The following is a 16623-nucleotide window of genomic DNA, read 5'->3' as shown; positions in this document are numbered from 1 at the left end:
TCTTTGATGTTTTGAAAACTGACAAGTTTTCTTAGCTTTGCCATTTGGATTCTCTTCTTTATCCCAATCCAGTGGGGAGAGAGAGTGAGTGAGGGAGACTGATGGTGCCTAGGGTTAATGGTACTCCTGAGTCTGGCAGCAGAGTTTTGGGCCCTGAAGCTCGATCCACAGTGATCCAGCTTTGATGAGTAGCCTAGCAGGTGTGTGAAGTGACCTGTACTGTTCAGAGCCTGGTTGGTTGAATCATATGCTGGAATTGTCAAGATTTGTTCTGGTATCCATTCTTCCCTATTCATGTATTATTAATTATATTACATAATGTTACTATGCATAGTTGAGTTAAAAGTTTCATATTGTTCTTCCTCTTTCGTTTCTAAATGCAAAAATAATTGACTTGCAGTAATAATTAAATGCAGTATACTTGAGTTTCCAGTGACTGCGTATCTGTAGTTACTAGTTAATAGTTGTGTACTTTTAATTGCATATGATTGTATTTTTCAGTGGATCCATTTCTAAGACATTGGGTTTCCACAAGCATAAGTGGTTTGTTGTCTTCGGTCTTCACTTTAAACATTAGATCTTTAAACTTTAGAACTAAAAAAATTCAAGAGATATTAGTGCCTTTTATGTCTCAGACTGAATGCCTTAACTTGAGATGCTACAGATACCATGTTTTGGAAAGGTAAATGATCTGTAGTTTCTTGAAACAAGGGCTCTTCAAAGAAATTAACATTGGTCAATTGGAAATCGAGGCACCAAAGCAACTGGTTCTTCTTGAAAATTTAAGTACAAGTTTTTAGAAACCTTTAAATTATTTTAAACTTGTCATCAAATATGAAGGGAATTAAAAGTGACTATCAAAACTCTAACCAGTTGGAATTTTTTCCTTGTTTTTTAGGAGCCATCCTGATGCACATAAATTCAGTGTGGAGACAGTCCAGTGGTATCCTCATGACACTGGCATGTTTACATCTAGTTCATTTGATAAAACCTTGAAAATATGGGATACAAATACCTTACAAGTAAGAGAGAATTTCTACAGCTTGCAGTCTTCCTTGTATATACATATTATTCACTCCACGTCTGCATTTCTCCCAGAGCTCCACAGGACCGACCATTCATAAGGATGAAGACCAGACTTCTGTTAGGAGTGTGGGTGCAGCATCAGGGTGGTGTGGTTCTGGCATTCATGCATACCTTGGTGTGTACCTGTTCCTGAATATCCAAACCCTACAAGAGCTTGAATCCCTTGGGACAATTCATTTCTGTTTTTCCTGTGAATGGGAGTACAGCGAGTTGAATTTGTTATGTGAACTTGTCAAGCAAGAACTGTACTGGAGTTTGTTCTTGGGGATCGTTTAGCATAATGGTAATGTTCCGTAAGGCTAATTATTTTTAGCAAACAAGGTGCATTTGAAGAAAACTGGTGGTTTTGGCATTCAGGTTCATTATGTCCAAAATTCTGCTATTGTAAGTACTAGAGACACCATTTCTAACAAGTGTTGGAGAATTAGAAAAACCATAAAGAAAATGCAAACCAATGTAGCATGTTATTCAAGTAAACAGATTCTGAAGGATTTTGGGTTACTTTGGCTCACTAATCCTTGCATCTAATTGTTGAACTATGAATTCTTGAGTGCAGTTTATCCTCTTTCTGGCATGAATGTGTTAGTGGATTTACATTGATGCTATTTGAATGTTGTTTCATTCATAGTGAAAGAATTTCAAAATAATAAGAGGCCTGTTATCCTAGGAACACCATAGGGAATAAATTTTTACTTCTGTTTTTGTGAGGTGTGAAGCTGTGTGTATAGTTACTAAATCTTCTCATAACTATAAAGTTCAGTTTGCTTTCCAGGTGGTTCTGTGAGCATCAGTTAAAAGGTGATGTGAAGGTTGTTGATTGACCTGTCCTGTCACCAAATCATGGACTTGAAAATGCAGACAACATAGTTTTAAGTTGTTTTGGTTTGTTTTTATAGAGAGAACATTTTAGAATGACACAACAAAAGCAATTGTACTTATTAAAGCAAATATATATGATCTTTGACACTCACAAGGGAGCTAATAATTTTGATTGGGTTTGCTTTGCTTAGGGATTTTTGTAAGAAATTGAAAGTAATGTGATGTTTGTGAATGACAAGCAGTTTCTGAATTTAGCCTAGTTGCCTCTTTGCTGTTGACTTCTATCTCCGCATGATAACTGTCTCTGCTATTTTTTTCTTGCTAGTTTTTTTTTTCAATCTCTGTAATTTTTTTGTTATTTCCATTCATGCTTTTGATGGTCATTTTTTCTTGGTCTTTCTTTTGTGGCATCTCTGAGCTCTGGTATAGTTATTGTAGGGGGAAATAGACTTATCTTGTGATGTTATCATGATCCCATTTCTAACCAGAAGACTTGTTAGTAGAGTAGTATCTGTTACTCAAAAAAGACTTAATAGGGAAGGTGTATACATTTGATAACACAGTTGTGCTGTGATTAATGTTTTTATCACCAGCCTGCAGATGTATTTCACTTTGAGGGAACAGTCTATAGCCATCACATGTCTCCAGCTGCTACAAAACATTGCTTGATAGCAGGTATGTATGTGTTTTTAAGAAATGTCGTATGTATTTTGGAACTATAATAATATTCAGTAGGGTTTGTCTTGTTTTCATAGAATTTGAGTCTTTCTAAGACAGAAAGTCATCTGTAAAATGAAATACTATTAGTCAAATGGTGTTGATGAGAATATCACATTTGTTCTTCTGAAATAGTAGATCCATCAATTCTCCATCTAGAAAATATTACCTAGACATAGTTGGATTACTTTTCATTACATAAATTAGCATTTGAAAGTTATTATGTCCAAACATGGTAAATTGTGTAAATGGGAGGGACTTTGTATTGCTTACATGTACACAATGTAACTATGTTTATCAGAAAAGTTTAAGTTTCGTAAGTACTGTCCTGTTTACCCCCAGTCTCTAAATTTTGGTTGATATATGGTAAATTTACTTGGACTTACTTAAGAATGTAAAGATATTGATAGAATGCATTCCTTTGTATGAATGAACTCTTATGCAGCTAACATTTTTCTTCTGTTTCTTTGTCACTGCTAAGAATTTTGTTGTTTTTGTTCTCGCAAATGCTGAAGTGGGTTTGTTCATCTGTCTTTGTTTCTCTTGTTACAGTTGGTACCAGAAGCCCCAAAGTACAGCTCTGTGACTTGAAGTCTGGATCCTGTTCTCACATTCTGCAGGGTAATTTTTAGTTTGAAACGTTTATGTTAAACAATAACTACTTTGACTGAAACAAGTCCTGTAAAGAAACACTGTGTACAATGTATTCTTTGTAAGTAATGTGACTACTTTATTTATTTCTTGTTGTGAAAGTTACACAGTAGCAAAAGGTTCTTCTGGGTGTTAGCCTAGTGCTAGTGAATTGAGGATTACAAATGCTAGTTAATGAACACTTATTAAAGATGTATGGGCATTTGCATAATCTACTCCATAGTCATTGCTATTTATTAATTACATTAAGTGTAGGCAATTGGGTTTGTGTTCGTAGAAGTTCAATATGGGCTACTGTTTTATTTTTTAAAAAGGCAACAAAAAAAGAGAACAACTCTGAAACTAAACAAACCCTCAACAAACAAAACCCACAAACAATCCATACACAAAAAACCCCCATGCTTCATTACTTTTAAACAAAGTATCTTGTAAAAGTACTTTCATGGATTTGTTTAGAGGTTTCCGCATAACATGCAAGACGCTACTTGCTATAGAAGGGTGCAGCCTAATCCTTGACGTTTGCATAGTTGTTAATAAACAGACATTTATTGTTCTGTATTCCATTATTTCTGTATTTAATGAGAATTTGCTCTTAATGTCCGTTTTATAATGTTTACTTTTTGGAGTACATATACACATGCTCCAGTGAAGGCAATTGCAAAGTAAATATTCATGCTCAAATCAGCGTGGCAAGAGCCAGATCTGATCTAGAAACTGTAGAGAAATGTTGGCTTGACACAGCAATGTGCAAATGCAGCTCTGTTTCTTTACTGGGCAGCTTATGTCTAAAAGCAGCTGGGGTATAGAATTTTAGGGGTTGGAACAGACTTCTGGAGATAATCTAGACAATCCACCTGCCAAAACAGAATCACTAGGGACACGTACAGGCAGGTTTTGAAAGTCTCCAGAGAAGGATACTCCACAACTTCCCTGGGCAGCCTGTTCCACTGCTCTGTTACACTCACTGTAAAGAAATTTCTCCTCATGTTGAGGTGGAACTTCTGTGTTCTGTCTTATACCTGTTGTTCCTTGTCCTGTTACTGGGCACTACTGAAAAGAGACTGTCACCTTTATCTTGACACCCACCCCTCAGATATTTACAGGATTTGCCTCTCAATCTTCTGTGCTCAATGTTAAACAGCCCCAGTTCTCTCAAGTCTTTCTTCACAGGAGAGATGTTCATGTCCCACAATTGTCCTCATAGCTCTCCTTTGGACTCTCTCCAACAGGGATCTCCAGATGCCTGTCTCTCTTGAACTGGAGAGCCCAAAACTGTATACAGTATTCCAGGTGTGGTTTCTCCAGGGCAGAGTAGAGGTGGAAGGAGAACCCGACTTTCTGGACACACTTTTCTTGACGCACCCCTGTTAAGCCCTTCTAAACTGAATTGGTCATAATGGGCATCTCAATGTTCTGTTTCTAGAACTGAGAGTGCAGACATAAAAGGAGTTCTTTAGAGAATGTTTGTTTTCATTAGGGCCTCTTAACTTTGACACCAGTTAGTGCTTTCCAGGTACAAGATGGTTGTGTCTTCACACAGTCTGGGACGGTTAGCTTCAGTGCAATATCAGAGAAACAAGTGGAAGTTTATGTCCACCGCTACACATAATGTAGTCATTCTATACAGAACTTGAAGCACTCAGTAGTGCCTTGAAAATAGGTATGAATATGCTTTGCATAGGCTGACTCTAGTAGCTGAAATGGAGCTAAATGCTTTGCTGTAGTTTACTTTCTGGATCCAAATAGGTGTGTCTGCCCTGAGTCTTCCAGGTGTGTCCTGCAGGACTTGTGTTATGGAGCATTTTTATTATCCTCAGCATCACAACCCTTTGATTACTTCAGGTAATGGAAAACCAGCTCCTGGAAGGTATACTAGAACATGGTGGTTCACATAGCTCTGAACTGCATTAGCAAAAATGCCCTTGTATTAGTTTGGTTTTGAGCCAAACTAATGGGTTTTGGGTTTTGCTGTTACTTCATGAAGCATGAATGCAGGCTTTCTATTTAGGATACCTTATTCTTTCTGTTGTCTGTATTTGTTTGACGTGTTTTAAACTTTCTAAATTTTAAAGCATATGTGTATATATACACTTATGAATGTGTGCATATGTGTGTGTTCCCTGCCACTAAACTGCACTGGGCATGTCATAGCTAAGAAGACATTTACCTTAAAATACTAGCATCTGAAGAAAAGTGAATGACAAGTTCCTTCTTTGTGTGAGAACAACAGTGCTAACACAAATTTAGTAACTATTTGAAGTAAACTTGATAGCTGTGATTATGCTGTAATGTGTTTTGCATTAGGTAAAACTATACTTGTTCTTGAGAAGTATGCACATATAATATTCCATGTATCACTTTCAACTGGTTGGAATTGCACTGAAGAGGAAGAAAGAACTAGAACTTCTTGTCCAAAATAATACATTTTCAAACTCATATTACAGTTTAGATTATTTTTCTGGGTGGGTGGATCCAGCAGAATTAGGTATTTGCTTTTGGTTCTACTTGTTTACATAAAGTGATGTCTGTAAACTTTTTTAGGTCACAGACAAGAGGTACTGGCAGTGTCTTGGTCCCCACGTCATGAATATATTTTGGCAACAGCAAGGTAGGAATGGTGCTAAAAAGATCACATATTTTTAATGCTTGTTTTCAACAATTCAAATGCACTTTTAAAGTTAAATTTCATAATTTGCTTTAATTTATTCCAAGTTTTGTAGATCTTGCCTAGATCTACAACCTGGAGAGCTACACAAGTGATGCTTATTTTATGGGAAAAAATTCTGAAATAGTAATTGCAGTTAAAGTTACAACAAAAGGTAGAGCTTTGCTGAGATGCTGTTTATTAGTGTGCTCATTGCTAATCTGTTTTATAACAAAGTAAAAACAGCTTACCTCAAAATACGATCCTTGTTAATCGTGCTTGGGGTAGCTTAGCTGAGAGGTGATAACTTTTCCAGGCTGTGGTAGTTGAGTGAGTGTGGTTTGTATGTTGATACTCCTGGGCCTGTTTGTTGGTTATTTTTTTCATTCCAGGCATCTTCAGTCTAGAAGATTCTCTTGGCTTTCCTATAACTTCTGCATATGTTAGCTTAGAATAAAATATGACAAGAGGATCCAGGGAATTACAGGCCTGTCAGCCTGACCTCAGTGCCAGGCAAGCTTATGGAACAGGCCGTCTTGAGTGCCATCACACAGCACCTATGGGATGGCCAAGTGATCAGGCCCAACCAGCATGGATTTAGAAGGGGAAGATCCTGCCTGACCAACCTGATCTCCTTCTATGACCAGGTGACCCACCTGGTGGATGTGGGGAAGGTGTGAATATAGTCTACCTGGTCTTCAGCAAGGCCTTTGACACTGTCTCCCGTAGCAAACTCCTGGCAAAGCTGTCAGCCTGTGGCTTGGACAGGAGCATTCTGTGCTGGGTGGATAGCTGGGCCCAAAGAGTGGTGATGAATGGTGCCACTTCCAGTTGGCAGCCAGTCACTACTAGTGTCCCCCAGGGATCAGTGTTGGACCCGATTCTATTTGTATCTAGCTGCTGAATGCCTTCTTTGCCTCAGTTGTTACTCCTAAGACCATCCTTCAGGAACCTCAGTCTCTAGAAGCAAGGGAGCAGAACTGGAGAGATGGGGACATTCCACTGGTCAGTCAGGATAGGGTAAGAGATCTCTTATACCGTCTCAAGACACACAAATCCATGGGCCCCAATGGGATACATCCATGAGTGCTGAGAGAGCTGCTGATACTGTTGCTGAACCTCTCTCCATCATCTTTGAAAAATCCTGGAGAACAGGAAAGGTGCCTGATGACTGGAAGAAAGCAAATGTCACTCCAGTCTTCAAAAAAAGACATGAAGGAGGACCCAGGCAACTACAGACCAGTCAGCCTCACCTCCATCCCTGGAAAGATGATGGAGTATCTCATCCTGGAGGTCATCTCTAATCACATGGAAGACAAGAAGGTTATCAGGAGTAGCCAACATGGATTTACCAAGGGGAGATCCTGTCTGACTAATCTGATAGCGTTATATGAAATTATGACCAAATGGGTAGATGAGGGAAGAGCAGTGGATGTCATACATCTTGACTGCAGTAAAGCTTTGGATACTGTCTCCCATAAAATCCTCATAGAAAAGCTCAGGAGATGTGGCATAGATGGCTGGACAGTGAGGTGGATTGCAAACTGGCTCCACAACAGAGTTCAGAGGGTCATCATCAGTGGCACAGAGTCAACTTGGAGGCCTGTGGCAAGTGGTGTCCCCCAGAGATCTGTACTGGGTCCAGTTTTGTTCAATATCTTTATCAATGACCTGGATGAGGGCATTGAGAGTACCCTCAGCAAGTTCACTGATGATACAAAACTGGGGGGGTTGGCTGACACCTGTCAGGCTGTGCTGCCATCCAACGTGACCTGGACAGGCTGGAGAGCTGGGTGCAGGCAAACCTTATGAAGTTTAATAAAGACAAGTGCAGATCCTGCATCTGGGGAGGAATAACAAAAGGCACCAGGACAGGTTAGGGGCTGCCCTGCTGGAAAGCAGCTCCACAGAGAAAAACCTTGGAGTGCTGGGGGACAGCAAGTTCTGCATGGAACAGCAATGTGCTCTGGTGGCCAAGAGAGCCAAAGGGATCCTGGGATGCATCAAGAAAGGTGTGTCCAGCAGGTGTAGGGAAGTTCTTCTACCTCTTTGCCCTGGTGAGACCACATCTGGAATACTGCATCCAGTTTTGGGCTCCCCAGTTCAAGAAAGACAGAGACCTGCTGGAGAGAATCCATCAGAGAGCCACGAGGGTGATGAGGGGACTTGAGCATCTCCCCTATGAAGAGAGGCTGAGATCCCTGGGGCTGTTTAGTCTTGAGAAGACTGAGAGGGGATCTGATCAGTGTCTATAAATATCTTTGGAGTGGGGCCAGGCTCTCTTCGGTGGTTCACAGTGATAAGGAACAACATGTTCAAACTTGAACATAGAAGATTTTACCTCAACATGGGGAGAAACTTCTTTACAGTGAGGGTGACAGAGCACTGGAACAGGCTGCCCAGGGAGGTTGTGGAGTTTCCTTCTCTGGAGACTTTCAAAACCCACCTGGATGTGATCCTACTTTGGCAGGGGGGTTGGACCTGATAATCTCCTGAGGTCCCTTCCAGCCTCTGATATACTGTGATACTGTGATCTTTATTGATGGTTATCTGGATGAGGGGATTGAATGCATCATCAGTAAATTTGCAGATGACACCAAGCTGGGGGTAGGTGTTGATCTGTTAGAGCATAGGAGGGCTCTGCAGAGGGACCTTGACAGACTGGACAGATGGGCAGAGTCCAATGGCATGAGATTTAATACATTTAAGTGTCAGGTTCTACACATTGGCCACAACAACCCCATGCAGCACTAGAGGCTGGGGACAGAGTGGCTGGAGAGCAGCCAGACAGAAAGGGACCTTGGGGTACTGGTTGACAGTTGGCTGAACATGAGCCAGCAGTGTGCCCAGGTGGCCAAGAAGGCCAATGGCATCCTGGCCTGTATCAGGAATAGTGTGGCCAGCAGGAGCAGGGAAGTCATTCTGCCCCTGGACTCAGCACTGGTTAGGCCACACCTTGAGTGCTGTGTCCAGTTCTGGGCTCCTCAGTTCAAGAAAGATGTTGAGTTGCTGGAGCATGTCCAGAGAAGGGCAACAAAGCTGGTGAGGAGTCTGGAGCACAAGCCCTATGAGGAGTGGCTGAGGGAGCTGAGGTTGTTTAGCCTGGAGAAGAGGAGGCTCATCTATAACTATCTGAAGAGTGGTTGTAGCCATGCAGGGGTCAGTCTCTTCTTCCAGGCAACAAGCACCAGAACAAGAGGACACAGTCTCAAGCTGTGCAGAGGGACATTTAGGCTTGGTTTTAGAAAGAAGGTCTTCACAGAAAGAGTGATTGGCCATTGGAGTGGGCTGCCCAGGGAGGTGGTGGGGTTGACGTCCCTGGAGGTGTTTAAGAAAAGACTGGACAAGGCACTTAGTGCCGTGGTCTAGTTGATTAGATAGGGTTGGGTGATTGGTTGGACTCGGATCTTGTAGGTCTCTTAACAACCTGGTTGATTCTGTGACTCTGTGATTTATTTTCTTAGTTTCACGCTTAACACGTTTTTTATTTTGCATTGTACATAGGGATGGTCCTTTTATAAGCTGAAAGTGAAATTTGAATGAATTGATAACAGAATTGCGTTCCCTTAGCTTCTGATGACAAGGCTCAACATAGCTGGGAAAGTTTCTGTGTGATTTGTTTCTTTAGCAAATGAAAAAATATTTATTGATATTTTTGTTTCATCACAGAAATATTGGCAATTTTTAAAAAATAAATACAGCACAGTTTTGCCATCCACTAAGACAAATACAGGCAGAAACAGGCAACACTAGGATAATGAAGAGGTAGTGAGGAGCAGCTGACTGGTACTACTGAAAAAGAATCTGGACTAATATTGTGTATTAAGAGATGAGATGTTTGCTTTTGATCATTTCAGGGGAGGGAGAAATATATTTTGGACATTTATGTGGCTTTTTTATGAAATGTTATTTCAAACTTCTGTGATGCTTGTCCATGTTTTTGGCAAGAGATTGGAATTGTCAAAGACATGTTTTCTGGGTGTCTTTCACACACGCAAGTTTCAGGCACTGGGGAGATTATAAGTTCTTTCTTGCTCGTTAGAACTGGCTAGAAAAGATTAGCCATAGAAACTGCATCATCAAAATTGGATGACTGTAGGCCCTTACAATAAGGAGGCTCTTTCTATGCCGTGATATTACAATGAACTGTCTGCAATTTGCTGCTTACTTTACAGTCATTTCAAACCTCAGTGATGCCTGTATTTACAGTCTTAGAATATTTGTTTGCAGCAAAATAATTGTCAGTATATTTAGTTCAAAAGCTGCTTGGAAGTTAACTTAGTTAGAAGCTTGGATTCTGTAGCAGAGGAGGAGCAGGAAAGAACAGATTAGTCATTAAGTTTGTCAGATGCTGAACAGGTAAGAATAACTGTTGATTTTTTGCTTTAGTTAGTTGATAATATGTACACTGTTTGTATTTATGTATTAGTGCACTGACCTTACTTGAGAACACATAGGAAAAAGCATGTAGTGCTGCAGTTGGAAGACTGTATAAGAAGCAGTTTGATTAGATACGTTTTCCATCTGTAGATCAAAGAGATACAGGGGGGTTTTGTTTAGCTGATATGAAAAAAGTGGTTTGTGTTTAGTTTGGGTTTATTTCTTTTACAAAAGGACAGTTAAATTGCTGGTGATTTAGTGCATGGGAAATAACCTTTTGTATGAATTTACCTCTGTCTATGCTTGTGAGTTTTGTGTTGCACATAGAAGTATTCTTCTGGAATGCTCAAATCATGCTGCACTTCAGGTTGTCATAGAAAGTGCACTGCCTGCAGTATTGCTGTCTAAGCATGTAACTTGTACCAACTGTTATCATAGCTTTTGTTGCTGGCAAAGACATAATGTGAGCAAAACATAAGCACGCAGCTTGGGAACCAGAATGAATCACAGTAGCCTTTCCCTTCTTATGCCACCCTGATAATGTAGGCAAACCTAATTGAGTTCCCACAGAAGCAGCCCCTCAGTGTTGCTCAGCTGTAGCATTTTATCTCAACAGAGCATATAAACCTATCCAGCCTATGTGTGTGTAGCCAAAATTTGTACCAGCTTTATGACAGTAAGACCCTGAGTTCCCAAACATTGCAGGCAGTGCTGGACTCTGTAGCTACAATTTAATCAACAGAAGAATTAGCAGCTTTATTCTTAGTCTATGTATGTATGCAAGGTTGTTACGTTACAGAGAAAGAAATGAGTCCTTTTAATTGTAGATACAGATTCACTCAACTTAGATGCCTGCAATATTTAGTAATATACGTAAATGAGTGTCTGAAGTCTGTCTCAATTTTTTTTTTTTCTGTGAAATTTTATTAGTTTGAATATGGCTGCATAATGGCTAGTTCAGAATAGTTGCTGGTTCAGAGTCAGTACCAAGTGGGTTGGCTAAAGACAGTTACTGAACCAGGGGTACATGTGATTTCCCTAATGTATGCCAATCTTTTTTTCTTAGTGCTGACAGTAGAGTAAAATTATGGGATGTGAGGAGAGCATCTGGATGTCTGACCACATTTGATCAGCACAATGGAGAGAAGTCCAAAGCATCTTCTGAGGCAGGTAATACAGAATATATCCTCCTTCTTTCATAAATATGCGGAATACTAAGATCAGCAAGCAGTGTAGTGATAATCCAGTAGTTACCTGCTGTGTAACACAGGTCAATGAATTTTATTTGGCTATTTCTGTCACAGAGGAAGTGTTTTTGTTTCGGGATCTTGTTTGAGAGATCTCCTTGGTGACAGTACTGTATCTGTTTTAAATGGTTTTCATAGAATAACAGAATGGTTTGGGTTGGAAGGCACCTTAAAGATCACCTAGTTCAACCCCCCCACACCATGGGCAGCACCCCCTATGGGCAGGGACACCTTCCACTAGACCAGATTGCTCAAGGCTTCATCCATCCTAGCCTTGAACACTTCCCTGGGCACCCTGTTTCAGTGTATCATTCTGTCACATTGCAATTCCTCCCCAGTGAAAGCCCCAGGGCTGGGAGCTCCCCAGCCACTTACTTATCCTAAAATGGGAAATTTTGCCATCCATTTTAAGGCCAGAATTCATTCCTGCTGTAGATCAGGTTTCATACAAACCTAAACTTCCTAAACTGTTCTAGTAGTTGTTTATTGCCTTCAGAAACAAAGATAAAATCCACAAATAGGCTTTCCTTTTCCTGTTTAAGTTACTTCCGATGGAATAAATTCAATTACCTGCCTTCTATACTGCATGAAGTGTACAAGAAAGTATAAATTTGCAATTATATTTAGTTTTACAGGAAGCTAAATTACATTCTTTTTCACTGGAGCCTTTTATCAGTCACTATTAGCTACACCATTAGCATATGGTCTCTAGGTCATATTTACATGTCTAAAAAATAAAAAAACAACCACAAACTAAATCAAAGGGAAGCTTCTGAAATTTAAATTATAGTTCATGATTTTTTGTCAATTCTGTACAAAAAATTTAATTTTGGTGGGACAAAAAAGTACTTGAAACAGTCTCTGTTCTGAGGAAGTAATACATAGTTTCTGCTTAGTGATTCAGTTCTGCTGTGCATAAGGGTTCTTACATAAATCATCACGTATAAAGCTACAAGTGAGTCTGACTTGTTATATCCAACTTAAATTGCATGTAGAAAAAGGCATGCATGTTTCCATAATGTCAAACTAATTTTCCAAAATGTAGAATTAGAGGATATGAAATAACAGTAAATATCTCTGTTTCATAATCATGCTGTCTACAATGTAAATTGTTATGTGGTAAGGTGAAGTCTATCTTGACCTTAGCAAGGCCTTTGACACCGTCTCCCATGATATTCTAGTGAGCAAGCTCAGGAAGTGTGGGCTGGAAGAGCAGACAGGAAGGTGGATTAGGTACTGGTTACAAGATAGAGTTCAAAAAGTGGTGATCAGTGGTGCCAGGTCCAGCTGGAGAGCTGTAACTAGTGGAGTCCCCCAGAGATCAGTGCTGGGTCCGATGCTGTTCAACATCTTCATCAGTGACATTGATGAGGGGACAGAGTGTCTGCTCAGCAAGTTTGCTGATGATACCAAACTGGGAGGCTTGGCTGATAGAGCTGACAGCTATGTGGCCATCCAGCAAGACTTGGACAGACTGGAGAGCTGGGCACAGAGGAACCAAATGAGGTTCAACAAGGAGAGTCCTGCCTCTGGGGAGGAATAATAAACTACTCCCATACAGGCTGGGACTTGATCTGCTGGAGAGCAGCCCCATGGAGAGGGACCTTAGAGTCTTTGTAGATAACAAGTTATCCATGGGACAGCAATGTGCCCTTGTGGTCAAGGTGGCCAGTGGGATCCTGGGGTGCATTAAGAAGAGTGTTTCCATCAGATAGAGGGAGGTTCTCCTCCCCCTCTACTCTGCCCTGGTGAGACCTCATCTTGAGTACTGTGTTCAGTTTTGGGCTCCCCAGTTTAGGAGGGACAGGGGACCTGCTGGAGAGGGTCCAGCGGAGGGCTACAAGGATGATTAGGGGACTGGAGCATGTGCCTTATGAGGAGAGGCTGAGAGACCTCTGGCTTTTTAGTCTGGAAAAGAGAAGACTTAGGGGAGATTTAATAAATGTTTATTAATACCTGAGGGTTGGGTGTCAGGAGGGAGGGGACAGGCTCTTCTTACTTGCAACTTGTGCTATCACAGGGAGCAAAGCATGTAAGCTGCAGCACAGGAGGTTCCACCTCAACACAAAGGGGAACTTCTTTACTGTAAGGGTCACAGACCACTGGAACAGGCTGCCCAGAGAGGTTTTGGAGTCTCCTTCTCTGAAGACTTTTAAGGCCCATCTGGATGTGTTCCTCTGTGACTGCAGCTAGATTGTGTTGTCCTGCTCTGGCAGGATTGTTACACTCGATCTCTTTGGGTCCCTTCCAACCCCTGACATCCTGTGATCCTGTGAATGCTGGGTTTTGACAATTTAAAAAATTCCATTGAAATTCAATAAATTGCTAAAACTAAATTACTCTAAAAAAAGTCTAAGACTTAACAAAACAACAAAATTTGGACAAATTTTGCTGTATGAAAAAAATCTGTGTAACTCCAAAGTTAATTAACTCCGTGATCAAAACCAACTTTTCTGCTTTCAAGATTATATTTTTATAATCTAATGGCAGTCACATAGTCTAGAATAATATATTGAAATGTGGCTCAACTAAACCAAATGCAACTAACAATTTCTATTTTTTTTATAAAGTACTTGAAGAACAGACAACAATTTATATCCAACAAGTACACCTAAATTACGTATTGTAGTATAATGCTGAGACACTTTATCCTGTTTTCAGTGAGTTAATTCACGGACACGATAGTTAAGCTTGAGTTGGATTTTAGCTACTCTAGCATACTTAAGGATATGCAATATTGTGAGGTGTCCAGTGCTCCAAACTATCTAGATCTCTCAGCAAAGCCTCCTGTCCCTCAAGAGAGTCAGCAGCACCTCCCGGTTTGGTATCATCAGCAAATTTGCTAATGGTGCTTTCAGCTCCTGCATTCAGATCATTGCTAAATATATAGAAGAGAACTGGCCCTGTGAGTGAGCCCCAAGGAGCACTGTTACTGACCAGTCACCAGCCAGATGCTTTTATAAACCAAGAGTTAAATTATTAATTTGCTGATATGTTACCATTTAAATGGCATTTTCAATGCTATGCATTGAAATAAAGTGTATGCAACGTAATCATTCTTCTGTAAAAATCTAAGCCATCTCTTTTTCCTGACAGCAAACACTGCTCACAATGGCAGAGTCAATGGTTTGTGCTATACAGATGATGGACTTCATCTGTTGACCATTGGTACAGATGATCGGATGCGACTCTGGAACAGCTCCACTGGAGAAAACACATTAGTAAGATTCTGGGGATCTTTGATTATGGTTTTAGTTGCACTTAACTTTAGAAGATTTATAATTTGAGAAATTGTCATTACAACTTTGGGTATTTATTAATTTTTGTGAAGCATACAGCTGCTTAATCTCATCAGAAGATTTCTGAACTTTTTTTTCAGATTTCTTTTCTTATATCTGTTTATTGCAAAACCTCCCCCCCCAAAAAAAAAACAACAACAAAAGAAAATCCAGAATATGAAGAAGCCTGGGTCTACTTAAGGACTGGTTAAGACAACTTAAAGTTCATTAGTTTATGAGCATATCTGAAAATACTTCCGACAGGAATGAAAACCTTAATATGCAGTAAGTGTTGGCAGAATATTTTTTTTTAAGTGTTAGTTGTCAGTGTGCTATTCTGCAGGCAGTTTCCCATACCTGAGGGATTGACTGACTGGCTTGCTTTCTTGTGACTTTTTTTTTTTTTTGTTACTCTGTGAAATCTCTTGTCAAATTCTACAGTAGTGTTAAAAATACCTATCCCTCTACATTATGAGCATTGCAACCAAACGGAGGGGGGGGAGCAATTAAATCTGTACTGTTGCTCCAGTCCTTCCTGTGGCTTGTTTTTTGCTGAGGGTTCCTGTATTGATTTTCTGTTCAGTAAACTAAATTGTTTCCTATGTTTATTTTGAAAGAAAAATATACAAGGTAAGCCAGTTAGTTCATTGACTTGTTTCACAGGCTATTTTACAATTTTCTTATTTGGTGTGGACAAGCTTGATCCTGCCATCTTTCTTTCAAATCCAGAATTATATTGTCCAGAGTACTGTATTTTCACACACTCCTAGAGGTATTGCTTAAAATAATTTTTAAGGCACCAGCAGACAAGTACATATACAGATAATAGAAGTTCATACCATAGTTGATTTATTTCTCTTACTAGCTTGTCCTTTTGATCTCCATAATTGTTTTTCTCCTTTTCAAAAGGTATAGAAATTAAGCCATGCATATTAATTTCTTTTTTTGACCAGTGAGCTAAATTTGGGCTAATTTGGATTGTTTCAGTTAATAAGAGAAATTAATTTTGGAGTCATACACGTCTTGTACATCCTTTATCACAAAAGGAGTAAAGCCCTTACAGACTGAGTATAGGAAGAATCAAGCAGAAGGAATCAGGTTTTCTCTTTGCCTGTGTTCAAAGGACAATGCCAGTTTTTAAGATCTTTCTTCGGTTATTGTTTTGCCAGCACCCTTTTTCTCTTGCTCCTCTGCCAAGCAGTAACATTTGTACTGAGTATATCCAGATAATTTACTGTTCCCAGCCTCCCCTCCCTTTCATTGTATATGCCGTTGTTATCAGCAGTGTTGTGGCTTGGAAATTGTTCCTATTACAGCTCACATGCTGTGTAAAGGAGTTTAATTGCTCTTTATTAGCAAAGTTATATGCCTCTTTAAAATGACTAGCGATAACAAGACCTAACACAGTCAATATTTGCAAACATTATTTTTACAAAATGAGCAGTGTTATCCAGAGAAGTCCACATCTTTTGTAAGCTCCACATCTTTTGAAAATGTCCTCTCAATATGAAAAGGTATCAACCTACTTGTATGCTATGATGAGTTTTTTTTCACTAAGGTGAGTAGTGTGGTTGACATGCCAGAGGGATGGGATGCCATCCAGAGGGACCAGGAGAAGTGTGAGAAGTGGGCCTGTGTGAAGCTTGTGAGATTCAAGAAGGCCAAATAAAAGATCATACACCTGTGCTGGGGCAACCTCTTGGTATTACTACAGGCTGGGATATGAATGGATTGAGTGACACCCTGAGAAGGACTTGTGGATACTGAACATGAGCTGAGAATGTGCCCTTGCAGGCCAGAA

At 40.0% G+C, this 16623-nt stretch overlaps 1 protein-coding gene across 2 annotated transcripts in view; it reads left to right on the top strand.

Annotated features, from left to right (window-relative positions):
- ERCC8 (ERCC excision repair 8, CSA ubiquitin ligase complex subunit) overlaps positions 1–16623 on the top strand; it is a 30610-nt gene that overhangs the window by 5753 nt on the left and 8234 nt on the right. The window contains exons 4-9 of one of the 2 annotated variants that reach the window (XM_054397776.1): positions 899–1022; positions 2499–2580; positions 3175–3243; positions 5815–5881; positions 11364–11467; positions 14641–14765. In XM_054397776.1, coding sequence (XP_054253751.1) covers positions 899–1022; positions 2499–2580; positions 3175–3243; positions 5815–5881; positions 11364–11467; positions 14641–14765 — 571 coding nt within the window. Of the gene's footprint in view, positions 1–898; positions 1023–2498; positions 2581–3174; positions 3244–5814; positions 5882–11363; positions 11468–14640; positions 14766–16623 lie in introns of those variants that run through there. The other variant, XM_054397777.1, reaches the window with a different exon arrangement.

The sequence above is a fragment of the Indicator indicator genome, chromosome Z, assembly GCF_027791375.1.
Source record: "Indicator indicator isolate 239-I01 chromosome Z, UM_Iind_1.1, whole genome shotgun sequence".
NCBI lineage: Eukaryota > Metazoa > Chordata > Aves > Piciformes > Indicatoridae > Indicator > Indicator indicator.
The sequence above is the reverse complement of the archived record's forward strand: the minus strand, read 5'-3'. Positions and strand labels throughout refer to the sequence as shown.